The 20,870-nt window shown below is 43.6% G+C and overlaps 1 protein-coding gene across 2 annotated transcripts in view; it reads left to right on the forward strand.

Moving 5' to 3' along the window:
* The window catches only part of LOC126298600 (sodium channel protein Nach-like), a 162,591-nt gene that overhangs the window by 74,538 nt on the left and 67,183 nt on the right, over window positions 1-20,870 (forward strand). For both annotated transcript variants that reach the window (XM_049990000.1, XM_049989999.1), the window contains exons 4-5: window positions 9,499-9,652; window positions 15,487-15,623. In XM_049990000.1, coding sequence (XP_049845957.1) covers window positions 9,499-9,652; window positions 15,487-15,623 — 291 coding nt within the window. The remainder of the gene's footprint in view (window positions 1-9,498; window positions 9,653-15,486; window positions 15,624-20,870) is intronic.

Below are 20,870 nucleotides of genomic sequence, written 5' to 3' on the forward strand. Positions count from 1 at the left end.
GTGAGTAGTTAATTAGAAAAAAAATCGGAGGCCTTAGAACTTGAATGCACCTCATACAGGACTGCCTTCCAAATTGCGGCGCCACCGTCAGGCTGTCATAGCAGTGCCTCGTCAGCAGCAAAAGGCTGACATGCGCTCGATTTGCAATACTTCCAGTGCACCAAAGCGTCAGGTGCAGCTGTACGTCACAGAGCAGCCGTCGAACCATGGGCTCCTGTGCCCTCCAGCTCCATATATTGATCTCCAAAGCGCATCCATTGACGTCGAAGATTTTCACTCAGGAGTCAGGCCCCATGACTAGCTGCAGTACTCGCTGGCTTGCAGGGGTCGGCTTTCTGGCTCCTTTAGGAGACAGGAACCCGCAGGATTGTTGTCTGCCACAGGAATGGCGTGATAACAGTGGCCTCTCTCTCAAAGGCAGATGACAGACAGCATCCATGCAGGTCAGGCATCCAGCAGAATGCAGGGTGATGGCAGCGTCTGCACTCCACCAGCTTTGCCCGTGAAGTTGACGGTGCAGCTGGAAGCATCAGCGTCCTTCCAGCAGGACTCGTAGTTCCACGTACGATGAAAGACAGCTATGCGTGCTGAGGGTCGACCTCCACAGCCTCCCATCACACTGGATAGGTGCACTGGCACAAGGGCTGAGACTACACACTGGGCAGTGTGTAGTCAGCTCTCAGCAATCCGACATTTGTCATGAAGTGGGGGCTATTTATGTTGGCGCCTCCCGAGCGCACTGTGGCGGTGAGGAAGGCTATGAAATCATGTGTTCCCTTGCTGTCAGCTCTCCTAGTGGCTTCAGACTTTCACAATTTCACCTTTCAGAGGCTGTTTTCTGCTGACTCGGCACCTGGATACTTATTGTTGCTCACGACACTCTGCTTTGTCACTAATATGACGGTATCTCTGGTTCTCAAGATGTCATTATGTTTCGCTTGCAGAGTTGGGCGCTCTGTCGTTCCCCCGTGCTGCGATAGCTTCCGTGTTTGCCGAAATTCGCTCAGCATTTACCTCTAGCTGGCAGTCTACTGGTCATCCACAAAGGCTCGGCTTCTGGGAGCTGTCAAGGTATAACTCGGACGAAATTTTAATTTCCAGTGGGGATGCTATCCTGGACGTTTTTATTCGTATCTCAGGATCTCCGCGCCCAATGGGGAGCGATTTCCAGTTCTAGTAGCAAGACAGACGAGTTTCACACGGCTCTTCGAGAAAACACTTCGCTTTAGGTCTTCGTTCAGTAGTGACTTTGCTTTAGGCTTTGGGCAAGAGAGACGAGCCTTGATACCGCTGCGAAGACGTCTGTATTTCAGCTCTAAGTACCCAAAGGAGGGCTGAAATCATATATTCTAGCCATTGTTGCCGCCAGCCTGTTTATGTACTCACGGACCTACTAGTAAGATGGCACATCATCGCGCCCGCCGAAACAGGTTAGAAACGAATCTAACTCGCTCTGTCCAGGAGAGAGGATCTTAAAGTCACGCATCCAGCTTGTTGCTCTCAGTGCGCATTTTTGGCAGTCTAATTTCGTTCGCTCTATATCTAATTAACAATTTACGCAATCACTGGCCGTGTCCGTGAAGTACTAAAGTAACTATGTTACATCCTCCCTACCCACCTGTGCCAAGTTCATACTTCGCGTTGCATCCCGTTAACCGATTATTAATGGTTTATTTTAAGATGTCAGTGGGTAACTTTCATGTTCAAAATCAATAAATCTATTTTTTATAGTCTCCATTTCTTTCTATTCATAGTGAGAAGATCTCTCCTCTCATTAATACGTCTACATGAGTGTGGTACCGATTTGTTTCATTCTTAACTGGACCATAACTCTTCATATTCATTTAAATAAGACGTTTTCTGTTGTGCGCCAGAATCCTTGTTTTCAAGTAATTTGCATGATCATTTCGGGTGGTTACTCATTCTGCTGGACACCAAATTTGTTTTGTGCATCCTAGGGCTATGCTCCGATCACAACCGATACCTCACACATGATTCCACTAAATCGCTTAAGACAAACGCCGGGAAAGTTTCTGTGAAATTGCACGGCCGACTGTCTTCCCCATACTGAACTTGTGCTCTGTTTATAACTATTTTATCGATGATGAGACGCTAAACTCTAATCTTCCTTCCTTAATTACGAGGTATGTCCACAAATGAAGTTCAGTTTGGTTATATAAAACAAACATGTACAGATAGAGAAAAAAATATTTATTGTACAAAAATCTACAACTGTTAAACTACTTTTCTACATAGTTTCCGAAATTTTGTAGGAACTTGTCATAGCGTAGCACAAGTTTTTGTTTGCCTTCTTCATAGAAGGTTTCCGCCTGTGTATTCAACCATGTGGTAACATGTTCTTTCAGCTCGTCATCATCGTTGAAGTGTTGACCACCAAGGACAGATTTTAGGTGTAAGAAGAGTTGAAAGTCGCTAGGAGCGAGGTCCCAGTGAATTTCCCGGGAGATTTGTTGGTCACATTCGCGCGTGTGAGGTCGGGCATTATCCTGGAGAAAAACAACACCTTTTGATAGTAATCCTCGGCGCTTGTTCTGTATTGCGCGGCGCAATTTCTTAATGGTCTCACGGTAACTATGTGCATTGATTCTTTCGCCTCGTGGTAAGAAATCAATCAGCAAAATGCCTTTTCTGTCCCAAAAAGCGGGGCACATGACTTTTCGAGGTGTCAAGATTTGCTTAGGCTTAACCTTCGTTGGGGATGAAGTGTACCTTTATTCCATTGTTTGCCGTTTTGTTTCAGGGGTGTCGTACGATACCCAAGAATCATTCCCCGTGACTATCCGAGAAAGAAAACCATCGTCTTCTTCACTGTATCGTGACAGAAACTGAAGTGCACTGCCCATCCGTTGTTTTTTGTGTTGTTCAGTAAGAATTTTTGGTACCCAACGTGAGCAAAGTTTTCGAAATTTCAGCTTTTCAGTAACAATTTCACGAATTAGTGATCGTGAGATTTGCGGAACTTCGATAGCAAGGGCACTAAGTGTAAACTTACGGTTGTACTTAATCTTCTCTTCAATTGTGTGAACCAGTTCATCAGTAACCACAGAGGGGCGCCCACTTCGTTCTTCATCGCGTACTTGATCACGTCCTTCATTGAACATTCTGACCCATCTTCTAACCATTGAATCACTCATAGCATTTTTTCCGTAAACCTCGCGGCGGCATTTTCAATTACAGCTGGCACTATAAAGATGCACTACAAGGTTCACGTCGGCAGCAGCTATCTCAAAATGGCGTACATGTCTTCTCCTTGGGTCAGAGTAACTGCCGCGCATGCTCCAGATTGCCATCGTAGTGCTGCCGCGGATAGAAATAGAAACGGAACGTACTTTGTGGATGCCCCTGTATCACTGCAGTTTAGGCACAGGGAGAGCATGTACTCCGCCTGTAGTCACGAGACGAAGAACGCTCACTAATAGCTGTACTGACTCTACTCATCACTAGACAGGTCTTACACGAAAATACCACCATTTTGTGCACCCAAAATACAAATGGTGCATTGCTGCACTAAAGTCTTCTTTAGATTCTTAATTAATTTCCGCCCATCTTCTTTCTTTTCTTTTCAGTCGCCCTCCACTCGGTTTTGTATCTGAATTATAGCAATGTTTCTTTTCTTTTTTCCATTTATTCAACCTAATTAGAAGAGGACTTTCAGGCTATCTCTTTCACTGGACCAGGGCTTTCACAAGCAATTATTTTTACATCATAGTTTATTTAAATAATTATAATAACCTTAGTAGGGGAAAGTGTTGTACTCTGAAACACTTTTCAGACTTTCGCGTCTAGCTGGCCTTTTAACAAATGTTTAATATATTTCCTGACTCCATTTTGAAATGATAGCATTCACTATATGTGTGCTACAGTATTTTTCTGAAATTGCAAGAAATACGTAAGTAAGGTCTTTCCAAATGTAAAAAAAAAAATTGTTCTAAGGTGCATGCTCATGTACCAAGGAACAAGCATTCTATTCAAATTTAAAAGCGTTGCAGTAGACAAAATATTGTTAATACCGTGTTTAATAGTCCATGAATTACATTACTTGGTTAGTTAGTTTCATGTACCATGGATCATTTTCACGATAAATCGTAATGAAGTGGAACGAGTCATTTTATATTCACATCAAAAATTATTTTGTAAATGTGCAATTTTTTTTAATGAAACTACGAATGAGAGTTACTAATTCCTACCCACGACCTTTCACACAGTGCAATGCTTGAAATTCTTCTATAGAATAGAAGGAGTTGTCCATGAAAAACCTCAATTTGTTTCAAAATCTTACCTTGCTAACTGTCAGAAGCCTCGCAGTAAATCACTGGGGAAGTGATCAAAAATTTTGAATGCAACATTGTGGACCCTTTTTTTGTGCAAAAACAACCTTAATGTCGGAAAAAATAAGCCGTTTTTTCAGTTGGTATTGTAATTATACACACCATTTTTCCTTCTGAACTGCAGTGGATTATTTACAACAAACTTCCTGGGGGAACAAATATACTGTGAAGCAGTGTCTATAGCATTCAACTCCTAAAACAGACGTCCACAAGACGATCGTGGGCGAGCACTACACATCATTCCCACAGCATGCTTCCAAGCAATGAAGACCTTCCTTCTCAAAGATGAGCTACTAGAGACCACTAACCCACAAGACACTATCGAATGAAAATAAGCGATATACGTCCATTTTACTGATTTCTCCCGCCTCAAGATCTACAAAGATTCTAAGTGCAAATGCGGCTGAACTAAGCTGTTTTAGGGGTTCCAACATGTTCTTTTTCCATTTCAGATACTCATCAATACAAATACCTAAGAATTTTTAACTTCATCTTTCTTTTTGTTCTTCCTTAGCAATTGTCCTGCCTGATGGCGGGGTCCAGTGACCGAATTCGCTATCTCCATGTTGTCTGATCGTGGGGCATGTCTGGATGAAGATTTACAGCCTTCAAGTCGTTGTGCAGAATGTCAGCCCTTTGTTGCCTTGGTCGTCCCTTTGGTCGCGTTCACATGACTTCCACTGCGCAGGCTTTCTTTCCTATAGTATCGTCCTCTGCGCACAGCACGTGTCTCAATCATTGCAGACGGCAGTCTCGCATTTCCTTCTGGATGATTGCGACCTTAAAACGTTTCCTGACAGTATCGTTCTAAACGTGATCCAGTAGAGTGATGGCACGTGTCCATGTAAGCACCTTTGCCTCCATAACCTCCAGTCGTCGTACTGCCTCTTTTGTAGCTACCCAGCAGAGCCGTAGAGAGCGGTGGGGCAAATGACAGTCCTCTAGATCTTTGACTTCAGATGATCCATCAACCGACGATCGCAGATGACTCCTATTGTCATTCACCACTTCATCTAGGTTACCTACATCCTTGCTTTGACCTCGTCTGTAAGTTTGTTATCGCTAGATACTGTAGAACAGAGATATTTAAATTCTGAAGTTTCCGCCCTGTTTATCATTTCCTCACCATGTGTTGTACTTATCATTGCTGTAGTGCCTCTAACTGTCCAGATACGTCCTTTTAAAATTCGCAGAAAACGAGCAGTCAATGGTATTTTTGAAGAACATTGTTTATCATTTCTTCTGCTGCTGTATGCATACGGGGACTGATTGCAATTCTAGCGCCATCCGCAAAAAAAAAAAAAAAACTAATTTTGCTTGTTGTATGTTATACAGAAGATCGTTTACGTATACACTGAAGAGCCAAAGAAAGTGGTACATGTGCCTAATATCGTGTAGGACCCCCGCGATCACGCAGAAGTACCGCAACACGACGTGGCATTTACTCGACTAATGTCTGAAGTAGTGCTGGAGGGAATTCAAACCATGAATCCTGCACGACTGTCCATAAATCCGTAAAATACGAGGGGGTGGAGATCTCTTCTGAACAGTACGTTGCAAGGCATCCCAGCTATGATCAATAATGTTCATATCTGGAGAGTTTGGTGACCATCGGAAGTGTTTAAACCCAGAAGAGTGACCCTGGAGCAGTGTGTAGCAGTTCTGGACGTGTGAGGTATCGCATTCTTCTGCTGGAATTGCGAAGTCTGCACAATAGATAAAAATGCACAATAGATAAAAATGCATGCAGGTGATCAGACAGCATGCTTACGTACGTGGCACCTGTCAGAGTCGTATCTAGACGTATCAGGGGTCCCATATCAATCAAGATATACACGTCCCACACCATTAAACAGCCTCCACTAGCTCGTACAGTCCCCTGCTGACATTCAGGGTCCATGGATTCATGAGGTTCTCTCCACAGCTGTGCACTACCATCCGCTGGATATAATTTGAAACTAGACTCGTCCGACCAGGCAATATTTTTCCTGTCACGAAAAGTCCAATGTCGCTGTTGTCGGGACCCAGGTGAGGCGTAAAGCTTTGTGTCGTGCAGTCATCAAGGTTACGAGAGCGGGCCTTCGGCTCCGAAAGCCCATATCGATGATGTTTCGTTGACTGGTTTGTATGCTGACACTTGTTGATGGCCCAGCATTGAAATCTGCAGCAATTTGCGGAAGGGTTTCACTTCTGTCACGTTGAATGATTCTCTTCAGTCGTCGTTGGTCCCGTTCTTGCAGCATGTTTTTCCGACCTACACTCGTGATATGGCCGTACGGGAAAATCCCAACATCATCGCTATCCCACCATCACGCTTTATGTACCCTACACTGCTAGTGCGCCACCTGGCGCTGTGAGTGCTTACTGCACGTTGACGTTGAAAGTAGGTGGCGGTCCCATTAATGTAGGTTGACTTTGTACTCGTATTTATTCAGCTGACTCTGGAATTTTGTTCCTCAATGTTAACTTTGAAGACGCTGCATTGATAGAGGACATGGAGAATAGCTAAAGAAGAGTGACTCGTTTCGTCATGGATACAGCCTCCACGTTCTCATTGCTGCTAGCATTGGACGTCATATAACAGTACCCTTTCCCAAAAACGACGAGTAACATCACAAAAAAACTGGAAGGCAACGTTCACCGCCTAGTGCCTGCTGCTAGGTACGTTGATGGGAAGGCTATCGTATCCTTACAACTGACATGTTTTGCGTACATCAGTTTACACCAGAAGTCCTTGATTAGTCTTTATGTTTGTCTGTGCTCAGATCCACCATATTTATTTCCGCTTACTTCCAGAAATAATAGCAAGCGCCGTCATGTCAAGTTCCGATCTAAACAGCCTGAAAAACGTTTTTCGGCGCTCTCATGACTTTTGTAGTACATCTCTTTCTCAATACCCTTTTGCTCTTTCGACCACAGGAAATCGCTGTGTATAGATAACTGCATAACGAAGATCAAAATAAAGCTAAATGGCAATCGCAGTTCAGTAGAGAGCACTGTGTCTTGCGTACGTTGTCCAGGCTGCCAATATGGCTAACAGGCCACTTCCACCTCGGAACATACTGTATCACATCCGGCTGTCGTACATTTTCCGTGGTTTCCCTGAATCACACTGAAGTGCCAAAGAAACTGGTTTAGGCATGCGTATTCAAATACAGAGCTATGTTAACAGGCAGAATACGGCGCTGCTATCGGCATCGCCTATATAAGACAACAAGTATCCGGCGCAGTTGTCAGATCGGTTACTACTGCTATAACGGCAGCTTATCAAGATGTAAGTGAGTTTGAACGTGGTGTTATAGTCGGCGCAACAGCGATGGGACACAGCATCTCAGAGGTAGCGATGAAGTGGGTATTTTCCCTTATGACCATTTCACGAGTGTACCGTGAATATCAGGAATCCAGTAAAACATCAAAGCTCCGAGATCGCTGCGGCCGGAGAAAAATTCTGCAAGAACGTGACTAACGACGACTGAAGAGAATCGTTCATCGTGACAGAAATGCAACCATTCCGCAAATTGCTGCAGATTTCAATGCTGGGACATCAACGAGTGTCAGCGTGCGAACCATTCAACGAAACATCATCGATGTGGGCTTTCGGAGCTGAAGGCCCACTCGTGTACCCTTGATGACTGCACGACAATAAGCTTTACGCCTCGCCTGGTCCCGTAAACACCGACATTGGACTGTTGATGACTAGAAATATGTTGCCCAGTCGGACGAGTCTCGTTTCAAATCGTATCGAGCGGATTGACGTGTACGGGTATGGAGAAAACCTCATGAATCCATGGAGCCTGCATGTCAGCAGGGGACTGAACAAGCTAGTTGAGGCTCTGTAATGGAGTGGGGCGTGTATATTTAGATTGATATGGGACCCCTAATACGTCTAGATACGACTCTGACAGGTGACACGTACGTAAGCATGCTGTCTGATCACCTGCATCCACTCATATCCATTGTGCATTCCGACAGACTTGGGCAATTGCAGGAGGACAATGCGACACCCCAAACGTCCATAATTGCTACAGACTGGCTCCAGGGTCACTCTTCTGAGTCTAAACACTTCCGCTAGTCACCAAACTCTCCAGATATGAACATTATTGATCATATCTGCGATGCCTTGCAACGTACTGTTCAGAAGAGATCTCCACCCCTTCGCACTCTTACGGATTTATGGACAGCCGTGCAGGATTCATGGTGAGAATTCCCTCCAGCACTACTTCAGACATCAGTCGAGTCCATGCTACGTCGTGTTACGGCACTTCTGCGTGCTCGCGGCAGGTGTGGCAAGTTCTTTTGCTCTTCAGTGTATGTCAGACTATCTTACGATTGTAGAGGGAAATTTGAAACCTGTGCAGTATCGGGCCATTTTCCTCAAATCTATTGTCAGCTCTGCAGTCAACATTTCAGCAATGACCTCGTCTTGAACGCGGCGTCGCACGAGCATACCGCGACCATCTCGCGAGCTCCTCCCACCAGGAAGCAGGAAACAAACTGAACGGGATGGCCAACAGTATGTTTTGACATGAGCCAGGTTGAGCATTGGTAGGACCATTTGCAACTAACACTGCATCGTCATAGGAACCGTCAAATGCCCCCAACCATCCAGATTTAGCTTTTTATGAGTATCCGAAAATTGTTAAAGCGAATGGCGGAATGGTTCCTTTAAAAGAACACGGTCGATTTCTTGCCCGTCCTTACTCAGATCAAGTTTGCATGCAGCCTCTAACGGCCTCGTCACCGACAGGAGATTAGAACCTAACCGTCCTCCTTTTCCTTTCTGTTGCCAAATCGTTCACCCCACAATATTTTTCCATATCTCGTGAAAGTTGGAAATGGAAACTTCAGTGCTAGTGGGTTTGTAAATAAACTTCAGCACCAAATACTTCATTTTATTTACCGTGTTTCATAATGTACTCGGTGGATGGAACACAAAAGTGCCTCATATTTACGTGTTATACAGTAAATTCTCTTTTAATAGAATGCAGTTTTCTTGAAGGAACTTCAGAAAATTTTTGTGAGTTATAATGTAATATGAAATCAAAATATAATGAAAAAAATCACACTACACACATCCAATATTAAGGTCGATATATTTACTCTTCTAACAAATTGCTCTTTTCCTTTTATTTGTGTTTCTTGTTTTCAGGTGTAACGAAGAAACTCAGAATTGTACACAAGTTCACACCGAATATTTCACACAGATAGCGAACTTATCGTACAATAATCTATATATTATAGATGAACTTCTCTCACAACAACGAATAAACCTATCAGAGTCCATAAAAGATACACAGAAACAGGTTAGAAAATTAATTGGCTTCTATTTTTAGTATACATTCTAGTGAATACTCAATCTCTTGTTATCAGCTACGGCTCAAAAGTTTTCTGTGATCTGTTTACATTCTATGTATTGTGTTAAGAATTAGCAGATAGAAAGAATTTAGTTTTGTTTCAGAAAATAGATTATTCAGCATTACATAAATTTTGTCCTTCAGAGCCTACGACTGAATTAGTCTTAACTCCATCACATTTTGTGTAAGAAGTCTCTTTCTGAGGCAAACCATCCTATTCTGACCGCAATAATACGCTTTATACAAGTTCAGTGTATGTGTCTGCTGTATTACTAGTTCACTAACGATGGGATCAGATGGTGTTCCATTCGTAAAAGCGCGGGGTAGCCGTGAGGTCTCAGGCGTCTTGCCACAGTTCGCGCGGCTCCCCCCATCAGAGGTTCGAGTCCTCCCTCGGGCATGGGTGGGTGTGTTGTCCTTAGCGTAAGTTCGTTTAAGTTAGATTAAGTAGTGCGTAAGCCTAGGGACCGATGACCTCAGCAATTTGGTTCCTTAGTCCTCACCACAAATTTCCAGATTTCCATTGGTAAAAGGGACGGTAACAACAACAAAATTACTAGTAACTGGAACTTTCTAGTTCCGGCATGTCTATGCTTAGTACTAAAAAAGATTCATCTACGTGTGGATTTCTTGAATCTGTATAATTTGTAGTGAATCTCTTTATCCAAAGCCCCTTAACATATTGTCAAAACTTGCAAACGTTCTACCAAATAGTTTAACTCCTACAGGGTCTTCTTCTGTAAGACTTGATTACGTTCTTCCTGTTTTGTATAATGCGTGATCTGTCCTTTGTTTCATCGAGAATTGTGGTGATCTCTTTAACGATCTTATTCTTCAGATGCTGATTATATTGTTAGTAATCCTGACATTCTGTAATGATAGTTCGATGTATTTTATGTCCTAGTGCCTGATTATGACGGTTCTGCGTGCAAACTACGAGATATGCAGAAAATAGATGCATATCAGTGGGTAAAGTATCTCTCCAAGTTCTTAACTCGAATTACAGGTGCTTAATACGTGCACCTTTTGTGATGTGGCAAACGTCAGTACAAGCGTGCAATGACACGAATTGGCCAGGAAGGCGTGACAGCATTCTGCTTTGGAAATCTGTTCTGTTATGTTACCTATCTGCCGGCACGAACTAATTTAATGTGTCAACACGGATAAGATGATTGTCTACGTCATGTTCAGTCACTGATGGCAAAACTTCACTGTGCACGCTTACCATCCAAGGCTCGGTCTGTCTTCTCGGCTCTGTTCGATCCTTCTCGGAACTCCTCGGTGCAGTGCAACATTTCATGTAGCAGTGCGATGTGAGACTGCTGCTTCCGGCATTTGGTGGGGCATTTTGTGGTTGTCACGAGTTTCTTCTATTCTATAGAATGGTGGTGTCAGAATTGTTTATCCTTCGCTATTTATCCTTGGTACAAGGGAAGTTCATAGGTCCAGCGGTTGTTTGCACTAAAAGAGAGAGTCTAGCGATCCACTGTTCCAAGCTTAAACAACGAACGGGAATCACAAAAGGGAAGGATGAGAATTCTCAATATCTATTATGCAGTCACATTATCGACAGGTACCGAAAATTTGCAATGGAACGGTATTTCAACACCATACAGAAAGAATTTAAAGATTTAGTTGATGAAAGATCGTACAGCTACAACGATCGACGAACGATTTGTATGGGATTCATTGTCGTGTACATCAAGAAGCACTTTGTGATAAATTAGCAGGCGTTTAGCACGATGAAATTGTTGACACGAACAGTAAATTTTCTGAAGTCTCAAGCATTATTGCGTCGGCAGTTGCAGCAAGTTTTGATGGAACTGATAGACGAGTATGGAGACGTTATATATTACTACAAAGAACGTTGATTAAGTCAAGAGATATGCCTGCAAATTATTTTTCGATTTAAGACAAGTTATTGTTGGCTTGGTGATGTAAAAAGGAAAGCAGTAACGAAAATTAGAACATCCTGAATGGATTGCAGATCTTTCTTTTTAAGTGGACTTCATTTCACACTACCCACAGTAAGACGCTGCAAGGTTAAAAACAACTTACTTCTGGTTTAGTGCAGATGCATTTAAAAACAAAATCGCTTTGTGGAAGAGACAACTTCTGAGCTCACAGAACTTAAAGAAAATCCTAATTTTGAAGAATTTATTGTGGCATTGAAAGAATTTCAGAAATAGTTTCCACATCTCCGTAATGAGGTTGCAAACGTGATAGAATGCTTCCATCAACATATGTGTGTGAAGGGCTTTTATCTGTTATGAACCTAAGTTAGGATAATGTGGCAATTGTTCCAGATATAAATTTATATCTTTAGTGCGCCAAAAGTAATTAAATATTGATTGTCTTCGTTTGTGATCTCTATCGCTATGAAATATGAAATCAGACCACATGCAAGGAGTTAATTATTCCTTGAGCAATTACATTGCCTCTAAATACAGAGAATTTGCAGTTCCTCTCTCTTTCCGTTCAGAGAGGATGAAATGTTAGTGTGGGAAGGGTGCAGCCAGGTGACAGAAGTTAGCACGCGAACGGTAGCACTGCACCCATGGAGATTTCGTAGCCGATCCTGGTCTACATGTTCTGACATGCCAGCCCGTTAGCGTAACTACTCCACGGCGTGTATTACGATTCTAGACTTCGAGAGATACTCTATCCACTTACACGTGTCATTTTCCTGTATGTCTCGTAGCTCTCGCACAGCCATCCTTTTAAACTCATACAGAACAACGCTGCAGAACTGAATGAATCCGCAGCGGTCCCCCACATTACTGCTGCCTACTCCGTTATTTTTCAGAGCACCAACATGTGCAGGACGAATCAGAGGTTTCCCAGAAACAATCATGAAGGATTCAGCATCGCATAGAGTTGTTTCTATACATGCTGGCACCTTGTTAGCTGAGTGTCCAATATGACTAAAGTAACCAGCATTTGTGCTCCATTGTTATAGGTATCAATGAAAGTGGACAGATTGTAGGTTGGCCGGGATATTCCACTTGATGAGAATAGGTTGGCTTTTGTCTCTGTTGAACTCCAGGAGCACTTCAACGACTGGTCAGAGCAGCTGGTTTTAAGTCTATAACACGTTGGTATTTTATCTGCGTGAACAGCAATGTGTTATGTACAGAGTGCCCATAATGAAAGCTCCATTTTTTCAAAGAGTTGTAGAAAGAGAACCACTGCTCAGAATGACGTCAAATTTGAACAGCATATTATTGATGCAGGCGAAAACCTAATGTAACAAGAAAAATCAACAAAAATTTTACCAATAGATGGAGCTGTAAGCGTCTTAACGTGGTTGACTACAAATGACAGATGAAACGCAATACGACAGCTATGGTTTGAGTTGCACATTGCACCATCCGTACTGTTCAATGTGCATGACTGCGGAAATTCGACAGTCAAGAGTTGTGGCACTGCTAGTTAGCTAAGCCCATCCACCACGGCAATGACGTACCATATCGAATGGAAAAATCACTTTTTAATTGACCTGAGGCCAAAAACCGCATAAAAAGCAAAATGACCTCGGTTTCTAATTTTCGTGAGACTCACACAAGACATGGTCAGTATTCTGTTCACCGTTTTCTGCCGAAAGTTGAAATCGAGTAACACCATGCTCCACATATGAGCGGATTGTCTTGGGGATAACGTTCAGAATGAGCTGCCCAATGCACCCCTACAATTGAGCTACGATCGTAACTGGAGCGCTGAACACAACACCTTTCAGATAACCCCACAGCCAAAAGTCACATGGATTAAGATCAAGTAAAATGTAAATGTCGTGTGACTAGGGCCTCCCGTCGGGTAGACCGTTCGCCGGGCGCAAGTCTTTCTATTTATCGCCACTTCGGTGACTTGCGTGTCAATGGGGATGAAATGATGATAATTAGGACAATACAACACTCAGGATTGACATTCTGTCGAGCTGACCACTCAGCTGCCGGGGGCGGACATTGGTATCAGATGATCTCGACTTCAAGTTGTAGGAGAGTGCTGATAGTTCTAGCACCCACACGTGCACGCTGTTATAGGGTTGGAATGACGTTGGTACGCAAAAGATTCTCATACTTAATAACTCTTTCATAGTGCGGGGCCACAGTCATAATATATTTTTTTAAGTCAGTACCGCCATTAGACTGTTGTTTATTTACAGCGTTACATTTACACTTACACAATCGTGATTTCGGTTTCTAAGTGCCATTATCAAGTGTTTTAAGTGTTATTCAGTGCCTAAGATGGCATACTGTCGTATTTAAAATACACTATTAGACACATTGTCTAATTGTCACGACAGTATGCCATCTTAGGCACTGTATAACACTTAAAACACTTGATAATGACACTTTGAAGCCGAAATCATGATTGTGTAAGTGTAAATGTAATACTGTAAATAAACAACACTCTAATGGCGGTACTAACTTTAAAGAGATTCTCATACTGTTTACCGGTTACGGCACAGGTAACAGGATCTGCAGGAGTCAACTCCTCGTAAAAATACGGCACTAGGATAAAAGATGCAGTCTACCCGCACTACACCTTTGCAGAACGAAGTGGTACCGGTTGATAAGTGTGCGGATTTTCCGTTGCCCATATTCTGCAATTCTGCATATTGACATGTTCTTGGAGACGAAAATGTGCTTCGACAGTCTACAGAATGTTCCATGGCCATTTATTGTCCACTTCCAAGGAAGCTAGGAATTCCGGAGCCAATGTTTGTCTTGCTGACAGGTCAACAGGAAGCAACTTCTGAATATGGGTATTTCTACAGGGATAGCAATGCAAAATGATTCTCAGGATTTTATGCACCGTGCACTGCATATCTGCACACCACGCCTCGACACCTCCTGCACGGCCGTGGCCACCCCATACCCCTGAGTGTTCAGAACTTCCGCAGGGCTACTGGCGCACAATCACCGATCTTGTAAAAGAGCTCTACCAGCAGTGCGCGATCATTCATGAAGACAGTCATGTGGGTCGTCTCGGACACAAACTGAGGAACAGCCTCGGCCCGCGCGTCTTCTGGTGTGCATATTCTGACGCTTACAGAACCACCTATTGGTCAAATTGTCTGTTTTCTTTCAAAAAATGGCTCTGAGCACTATGGGACTTAACATCTATGGTCATCAGTCCCCTAGAACTTAGAACTACTTAAACCTAACTAACCTAAGGACATCACACTACACCCAGCCATCACGAGGCAGAGAAAATCCCTGACCCCGCCGGGAATCGAACCCGGAAACCCGGGCGTGGGAAGCGAGAACGCTACCGCACGACCACGAGATACGAGCTGTTTTTTTTCATGACGTTGCCCTCTACATCAATAATATTCAGTTCCAATTTGACATCATTTTGAATAATGCTTCAAATGGTTCTGAGCACTATGGGACTTAACATCTGAGGTCATCAGTCCCCTAGACTTAGAACTACTTAAACCTAACTAACCTAAGGACAACACACACATCCATGCCCGAGGTAGGATTCGAACCTGCGGCCGTAGCAGCAGCGCGGTTCCAGACTGAAGTGCCTAGAACCGCTCAGCCACAACGGCCGGCCCTCATTTTGAGCAGTGGTTCTTTTTCTACAACGTTTTGGAATTGTAACTTTAATTAGGGGTTCCCTATAGTTGAGCGGTTCGATCCCTGATTTTGCGTGTTAAGAGCAGTACAATAAAACAGTCTATAGTTGTAACTTCCATAAGTAACTTTACTTCACTTCTAAATACACTTTGAAACTGATAAGAAAACTACTAAGTTATTTACTTCGTTTTTTTTCAGCTGGTGAAGAGATGTAAGGATCTACTGCAAAACTGTACATTCAAGTTGTCGCAGAAGTTCGACTGTTGCGAACGATTTTTTCCCCTCTACACTGAAGTTGGTTTCTGCTTTTCTTTCAACTCACGTCATGCAACACCGTAAGTAATATTGTTTCATTCAGTTACTGTAACATTTATGGAATATTTACCTTTGTATTATAATGATCGAATCATGTCAGACTGCCAGAAAAAAAAGAAAAGCTCATCCAAGTATGACTATCGCTATAAGTCTTGTAACTTAGGTAAAGGCGCACAATGGAAGCCGCTTTTTTCTGTCTATTAACAGGACATACGCACTAAGAAACCGCTGATCTGACACACACAGAATCGGAGGTAAAATGCGACGCAATCACGTTCAATTTGTAAGCCAACGCCATCAGACACCGTATATAGAGGCCCTCAAACGCCAAGCAAAGTAGAGTTCAAGAATTCGGCATAGTTCGAGAGTCCTGGTGAACGACGACACCTTCGGATGGACGAGCCTACAGCAAATACTATTCGTATGTCAGACTCAGTTAACCTCGCGCACAAAGAAGAAATTGAAAAAGCTTGCCTTTACGTACATCTGGGCTAGGGTTATTAGTTTCCATCGTACATTTGTCTACATGGAGCCTTGTCTTTATGTCCGTTCCTTAGCAACGAGTGCTAGAACCTAAAGATTCAATTAAAGCAACATACGATATCACAATTCCTGGTCTATAGTACCATACACTGCAGTATATACCCGAATCTTAAGAAAGTTATAAGCTGGGATGGTAATTTGCTCTGATAACTGACTGCAAAATCTAGTAAGCCTCATCTAAGATTTAAGAAACTGGCGGCTGTGCTCTTCTGCATGTTCATTGCTAACATGCGACGAAGCAAGAAAAGTAAGACAAGTAAGTAAACACAGAGCCTCACTTTTCCTATGTTCTCCATGCCTACCTCCTTTGCCTCTCATCCAAGTCATTCTGTACTATCTACAACCACAAAGACCTGAAAATTCTCAGCTTGACCCCGTCGCTGTTTCACTCATGCACACAGCCGGACGCGTACCGAGAAACGAATGACCAAAAATCCCGCTTCACGTGTGATCTGAGCGTGAGCTTTTGAAGTAAGTATGTCGCAACCCACGTCGGGCTACTATATATACAACTCATGCCAGGTGTGAGGTCCAGGTTTCGATTCCTGGCTGAGTACTTTCACTAAGAAATAAGGTGCCCCAGAGTACTTATGATAGAGTTTCCTCTTGCGAAAACTAGCAAGCTCCGTCTGAGGACGAATAGGCTTGAGCTTTAGAGGTATTTCAGCTATGGTGCAGAGGCAAAACAGTCCTTCATAGTGTACAGCACGAGCGAGGCAAGAAGAAGAACGCGTGAAGAAGTCCCGCCCCGTGACGAAGAATTCTGAGAGCGCAGCGAGCAGTTCGCAACAGTGAACAACAGGGTCCCCTTCGGTGCAGTTACGACAACGGAGGTCGGGGACACCGATACTTGAATCAGAGACACGTGTATGCTAATCGCACCGAATTCCTACCTTTTGCCTGCATGGGACGACAACAAAGCGCAACGCCTCACGGTGAGTGGATAACAACATAGTATGGAAACGGGGTCTACGCTGCGAAAAGGGACGAAAAACCATCTAATATAAAACTGGTAGTGACGTCCCCGTTGAACATGTAGATTTTTCTGACTCATTTAAGTTAATAGCGAGAGCTTTTGACGAAATGAAGAGTAACTTACAGAGTTCGTAAACAACTGTGACGCAGCATTCGAATTAACGCCCAGCCATAGTCATAATACACTATTAATATTTTCTAAAACTATGACTGTGGGCGCAGCTCAGAGCAGATTACTTGTACGCGGTTTGACAGCAACTTGGGCAGATGTGAAAGGAATTTTATTGGAGAACTATGAGACAATACGGACTTACACTCAGTCGTAAAAGTATTCGGACAGCACGTAACGGCGCATAATTTTGCAGTTTGTCGCATGAACAAATACAGAAATTGCACTTTGTAATGTATTTGGGACTCTGGGTGCGATGTCGCAACGTGAAACACGCGTCAAATACGAAGAATTGTTGTTGGATATGTGTCTGTTACGTAATATTTCCTGAAAACGGCATGGGAAGGTGCAACAAAAGTATTCGGACAAAGGCGGACAACGTGAGAGATTACTTCATTCCGAGACGCACAGAGGGTGAAGCGACTGCAGTACGTCCGACATTTCCGCGAGACGATAGCGATGATTAGTAAATACTTATCGAGAGTCTGTGCAGGTCGATGATGGGACGCAGAGGGAAGTGTTCTACGTTCGAGCAAAGGCACTTTGTCGTTTATAATCACGCGAAGGCGAAAACCTGCGAGGAAATTGCCGCAATAGTGAACATGAAGAAAAGTACAGTTCACGACATTATTAAACGCTTCGAGAAAGAAGACCGATTGGAATTCCGTTGCAGTACAGGACGGCCACGGACATTTTCACAGAGAGATGAACGTGTGATTGTGCGAAAGGTACAACAGAATCCGAAAATACCTGCCACACGAATTGCAAGTGAGGTTGGTATAAAAGTTCATCCTGAAACCGTGCGGATAATACTACGACGATCGCAGTACCATGGTCGAGTGGCACGGCGAAAGCCATTCATAAATGCAGTGAACCAGAAGAAAGTATGCAGTTTACGAGGGAATACGCCGAATACGATCAGGCTTGGTGGAATCGGGTGATATTTTGCGACGAATGTAAATTTACATTATGGCAAAGCGATGGAAAGGCAAACGTGTGGCGAAAGACCAATGAAGAGCTGAATCCCAGGAAGCTCAAACCAACAGTAAAGTTTGGAGGTGGGAGCATCATGGTGTGGGGATGCATGCCCGGCAGTGGTGTGGGTGATTTAGTGTTCATTGATGAACAAGGAAGCATATTTGAATATACTGCGAGGACATTTGAAGCAGAGTGCACGACATCTAGGTATTGCGAACAACTTTCATTTTTATCAGGATAATGATCCCAAGCATACCGCGCATATTCTACAAATGTGGTTGCTCTTCAATTGCCCGAAAGTATTGCACCCTCTCCCCAATCACCAGACCTTAACCCAATCGAACATTTGTGGGATAAATTGAAACGGACCCTCTGCACGGACAACATCTATACGGAGGAGACCTTGAAAGAGAAACTGCGCCAAGAATGGGCAAATATAGGCCCAGATTTCACGAAAAAACTTGTGGAAAGTATGCCTAGTAGATTGGAGGAGATATTGCAAATGAAAAGTGGACCCACAAGATATTGACATTTTCGTCGTACAACTTATGAACATTTATTGGACAGTGTCCGAATACTTTTGTAGCAGCAGGGTGTGCAGGATGTTTCATTTTTGTTGTTAATTTTTCTGTTATTTATGTTTTGGAAACGAAATAATACAATAAATCTTCTGTAATTAATGTTGTTACACATATATATTGCTAATAAATATGTTTGGGTGTCATAGTCAGTGTTTCTCGAGTACTCATTGTGAAACTTCCCACTGACCGAAAACTTTTGCGACTGAGTGTAGGTTACCTGCCGTACGTGGTTATTATTCTCTAGTAGGCAGAAAAGGGCCGAAAGTATGGCCAAGTGAGCGAATCGTATTGACCAGTTTCGAGAATGCGTCCAGGGAGTGATGTGGGAACGAGAAGCTCCGCGAAGCCATGCTGCATGTAATTGGGAAATTGGCGTGACCAGTGTTCATACATGTAATCGAAGATGAAGAGACTAGAACAGACGTGAGAGCACGAGGAGAGGATTTAACGCTAACACAAGCAGTAGATCTAGCAGTAACAGAAGAAGCACAGGGAATAGAATACCTTCGAGTTATCAGAGTCGATGTCGGCAACAAGAAGTTTCCACTACACCTTAGAGAGGAGAATGGATACAGGGCCCTCCGAATAACAGAAAAAGATGTGTTCCTGACCGACACATAAGAGTACTTAGCACAGTACTCCTAGTAGAGAGCCAAGCTGTCAATTTATACATGGTACTCTCACTACCCGTAAAGAGAAAGGAGGACAGGCACGTAAATTTGGCTTCATATATGGAGTATCTTTTAATAGACGATGCCGAACAACAGCCTGCTGCGTTATAACAGGATCAGCTAGATTGCAGAGCAATATTATAAGCCCAAACGATATGCAAACACACATTTACGATTAAAACAACACGAGAGCACAAGCCTTGTGAATCAAATCTGTTGGAGGAGCCGAAAGCGCTCCCAGATACTGTATCAAGTAAACAGTATCGGTCACCCATGGAATCGAATGAATGGACCTACATAGCGCTCAAAGACGAAAGGTTAACAGTGTTATGTGGTGGTCGCGAACCAATAGACTGTGGAAGAATTGGGTAAACTGATATTCTTAGGAAAGTGTATGGGGTATAGTGAGCAAAGTATACTACATACCCAGTAGACAATATGAACTGTGAGAGTCCTCTGCAACATGCTACCCCATGTTAACATATTTTCGAAGGAGGTCCCACCTGATACAAAAATACAGACAGAGAATTGCACTTCCTTGCTCTTACGCACATACGTCACTTGCAGGACTTAAAAGGGAAAAGACAGGAGATGCATTAATTAGAAAATAAGTCAGGGGAGGGAAGAGGAGTGGAGGTGAGGAGAGGGGAAGGGAGGGGGAGCGGAGGGGGGAGTAGAAGGGAATGGAGTGGAGTGCCGGGGAAGGGAGGGGAGAGGAATGGAGTGGAGGTGAGGGGAAGTGGAGGGAGGAGACGAGGAGGAAGGGAGAAGTGCAGATGGGAGAGGAAGGGAGGTGTTGGGAGAGGAGAGGATGGGTGGGGAGGGATGGGGAAGGGAGGATAGCGGTGGGGATTCAGGTGAGGAAGGGAGGGGAGGGAAGGGAACGGAAGGAAAGGGAAGGGGATCTCAGAAGGACAGATTATCCACAGGGGGTCATAAACCACTTAGCAGAACAATAGGTTAAGGACATTAATCAATCACAATTTAATTAATTTGCATATCAGTTTGATATCAAAGAGTATTGGAAATCCTGTTATGTCACTGCTCACGACGCCTGAACATGGTTTCACCTTGGTTTCTTTACATGTTGAAGGAACTCACCACAGCCTCCTCGAACATCTGGCTAGTCGTGCAGTTTCGGAAATGCTCGTGCTGAGGCTCCGGGCAATCAGAATCTCCCCTCAGTCAAAATCAGGTAGATCGCTCTCCTTCCCCATTTTACACACGTACAGCACGCTCATTGATACTACATGCAACGTGCGTGCGTCTGACTAGTCAGGTGACGCTGCTATCGCCTGGACGGGCTTATATCGATAGTAGGTCGGTGGCCATAATGTTCTGGCTGATAAA

This window comes from Schistocerca gregaria, chromosome X (genome assembly GCF_023897955.1).
Source record: "Schistocerca gregaria isolate iqSchGreg1 chromosome X, iqSchGreg1.2, whole genome shotgun sequence".
NCBI lineage: Eukaryota > Metazoa > Arthropoda > Insecta > Orthoptera > Acrididae > Schistocerca > Schistocerca gregaria.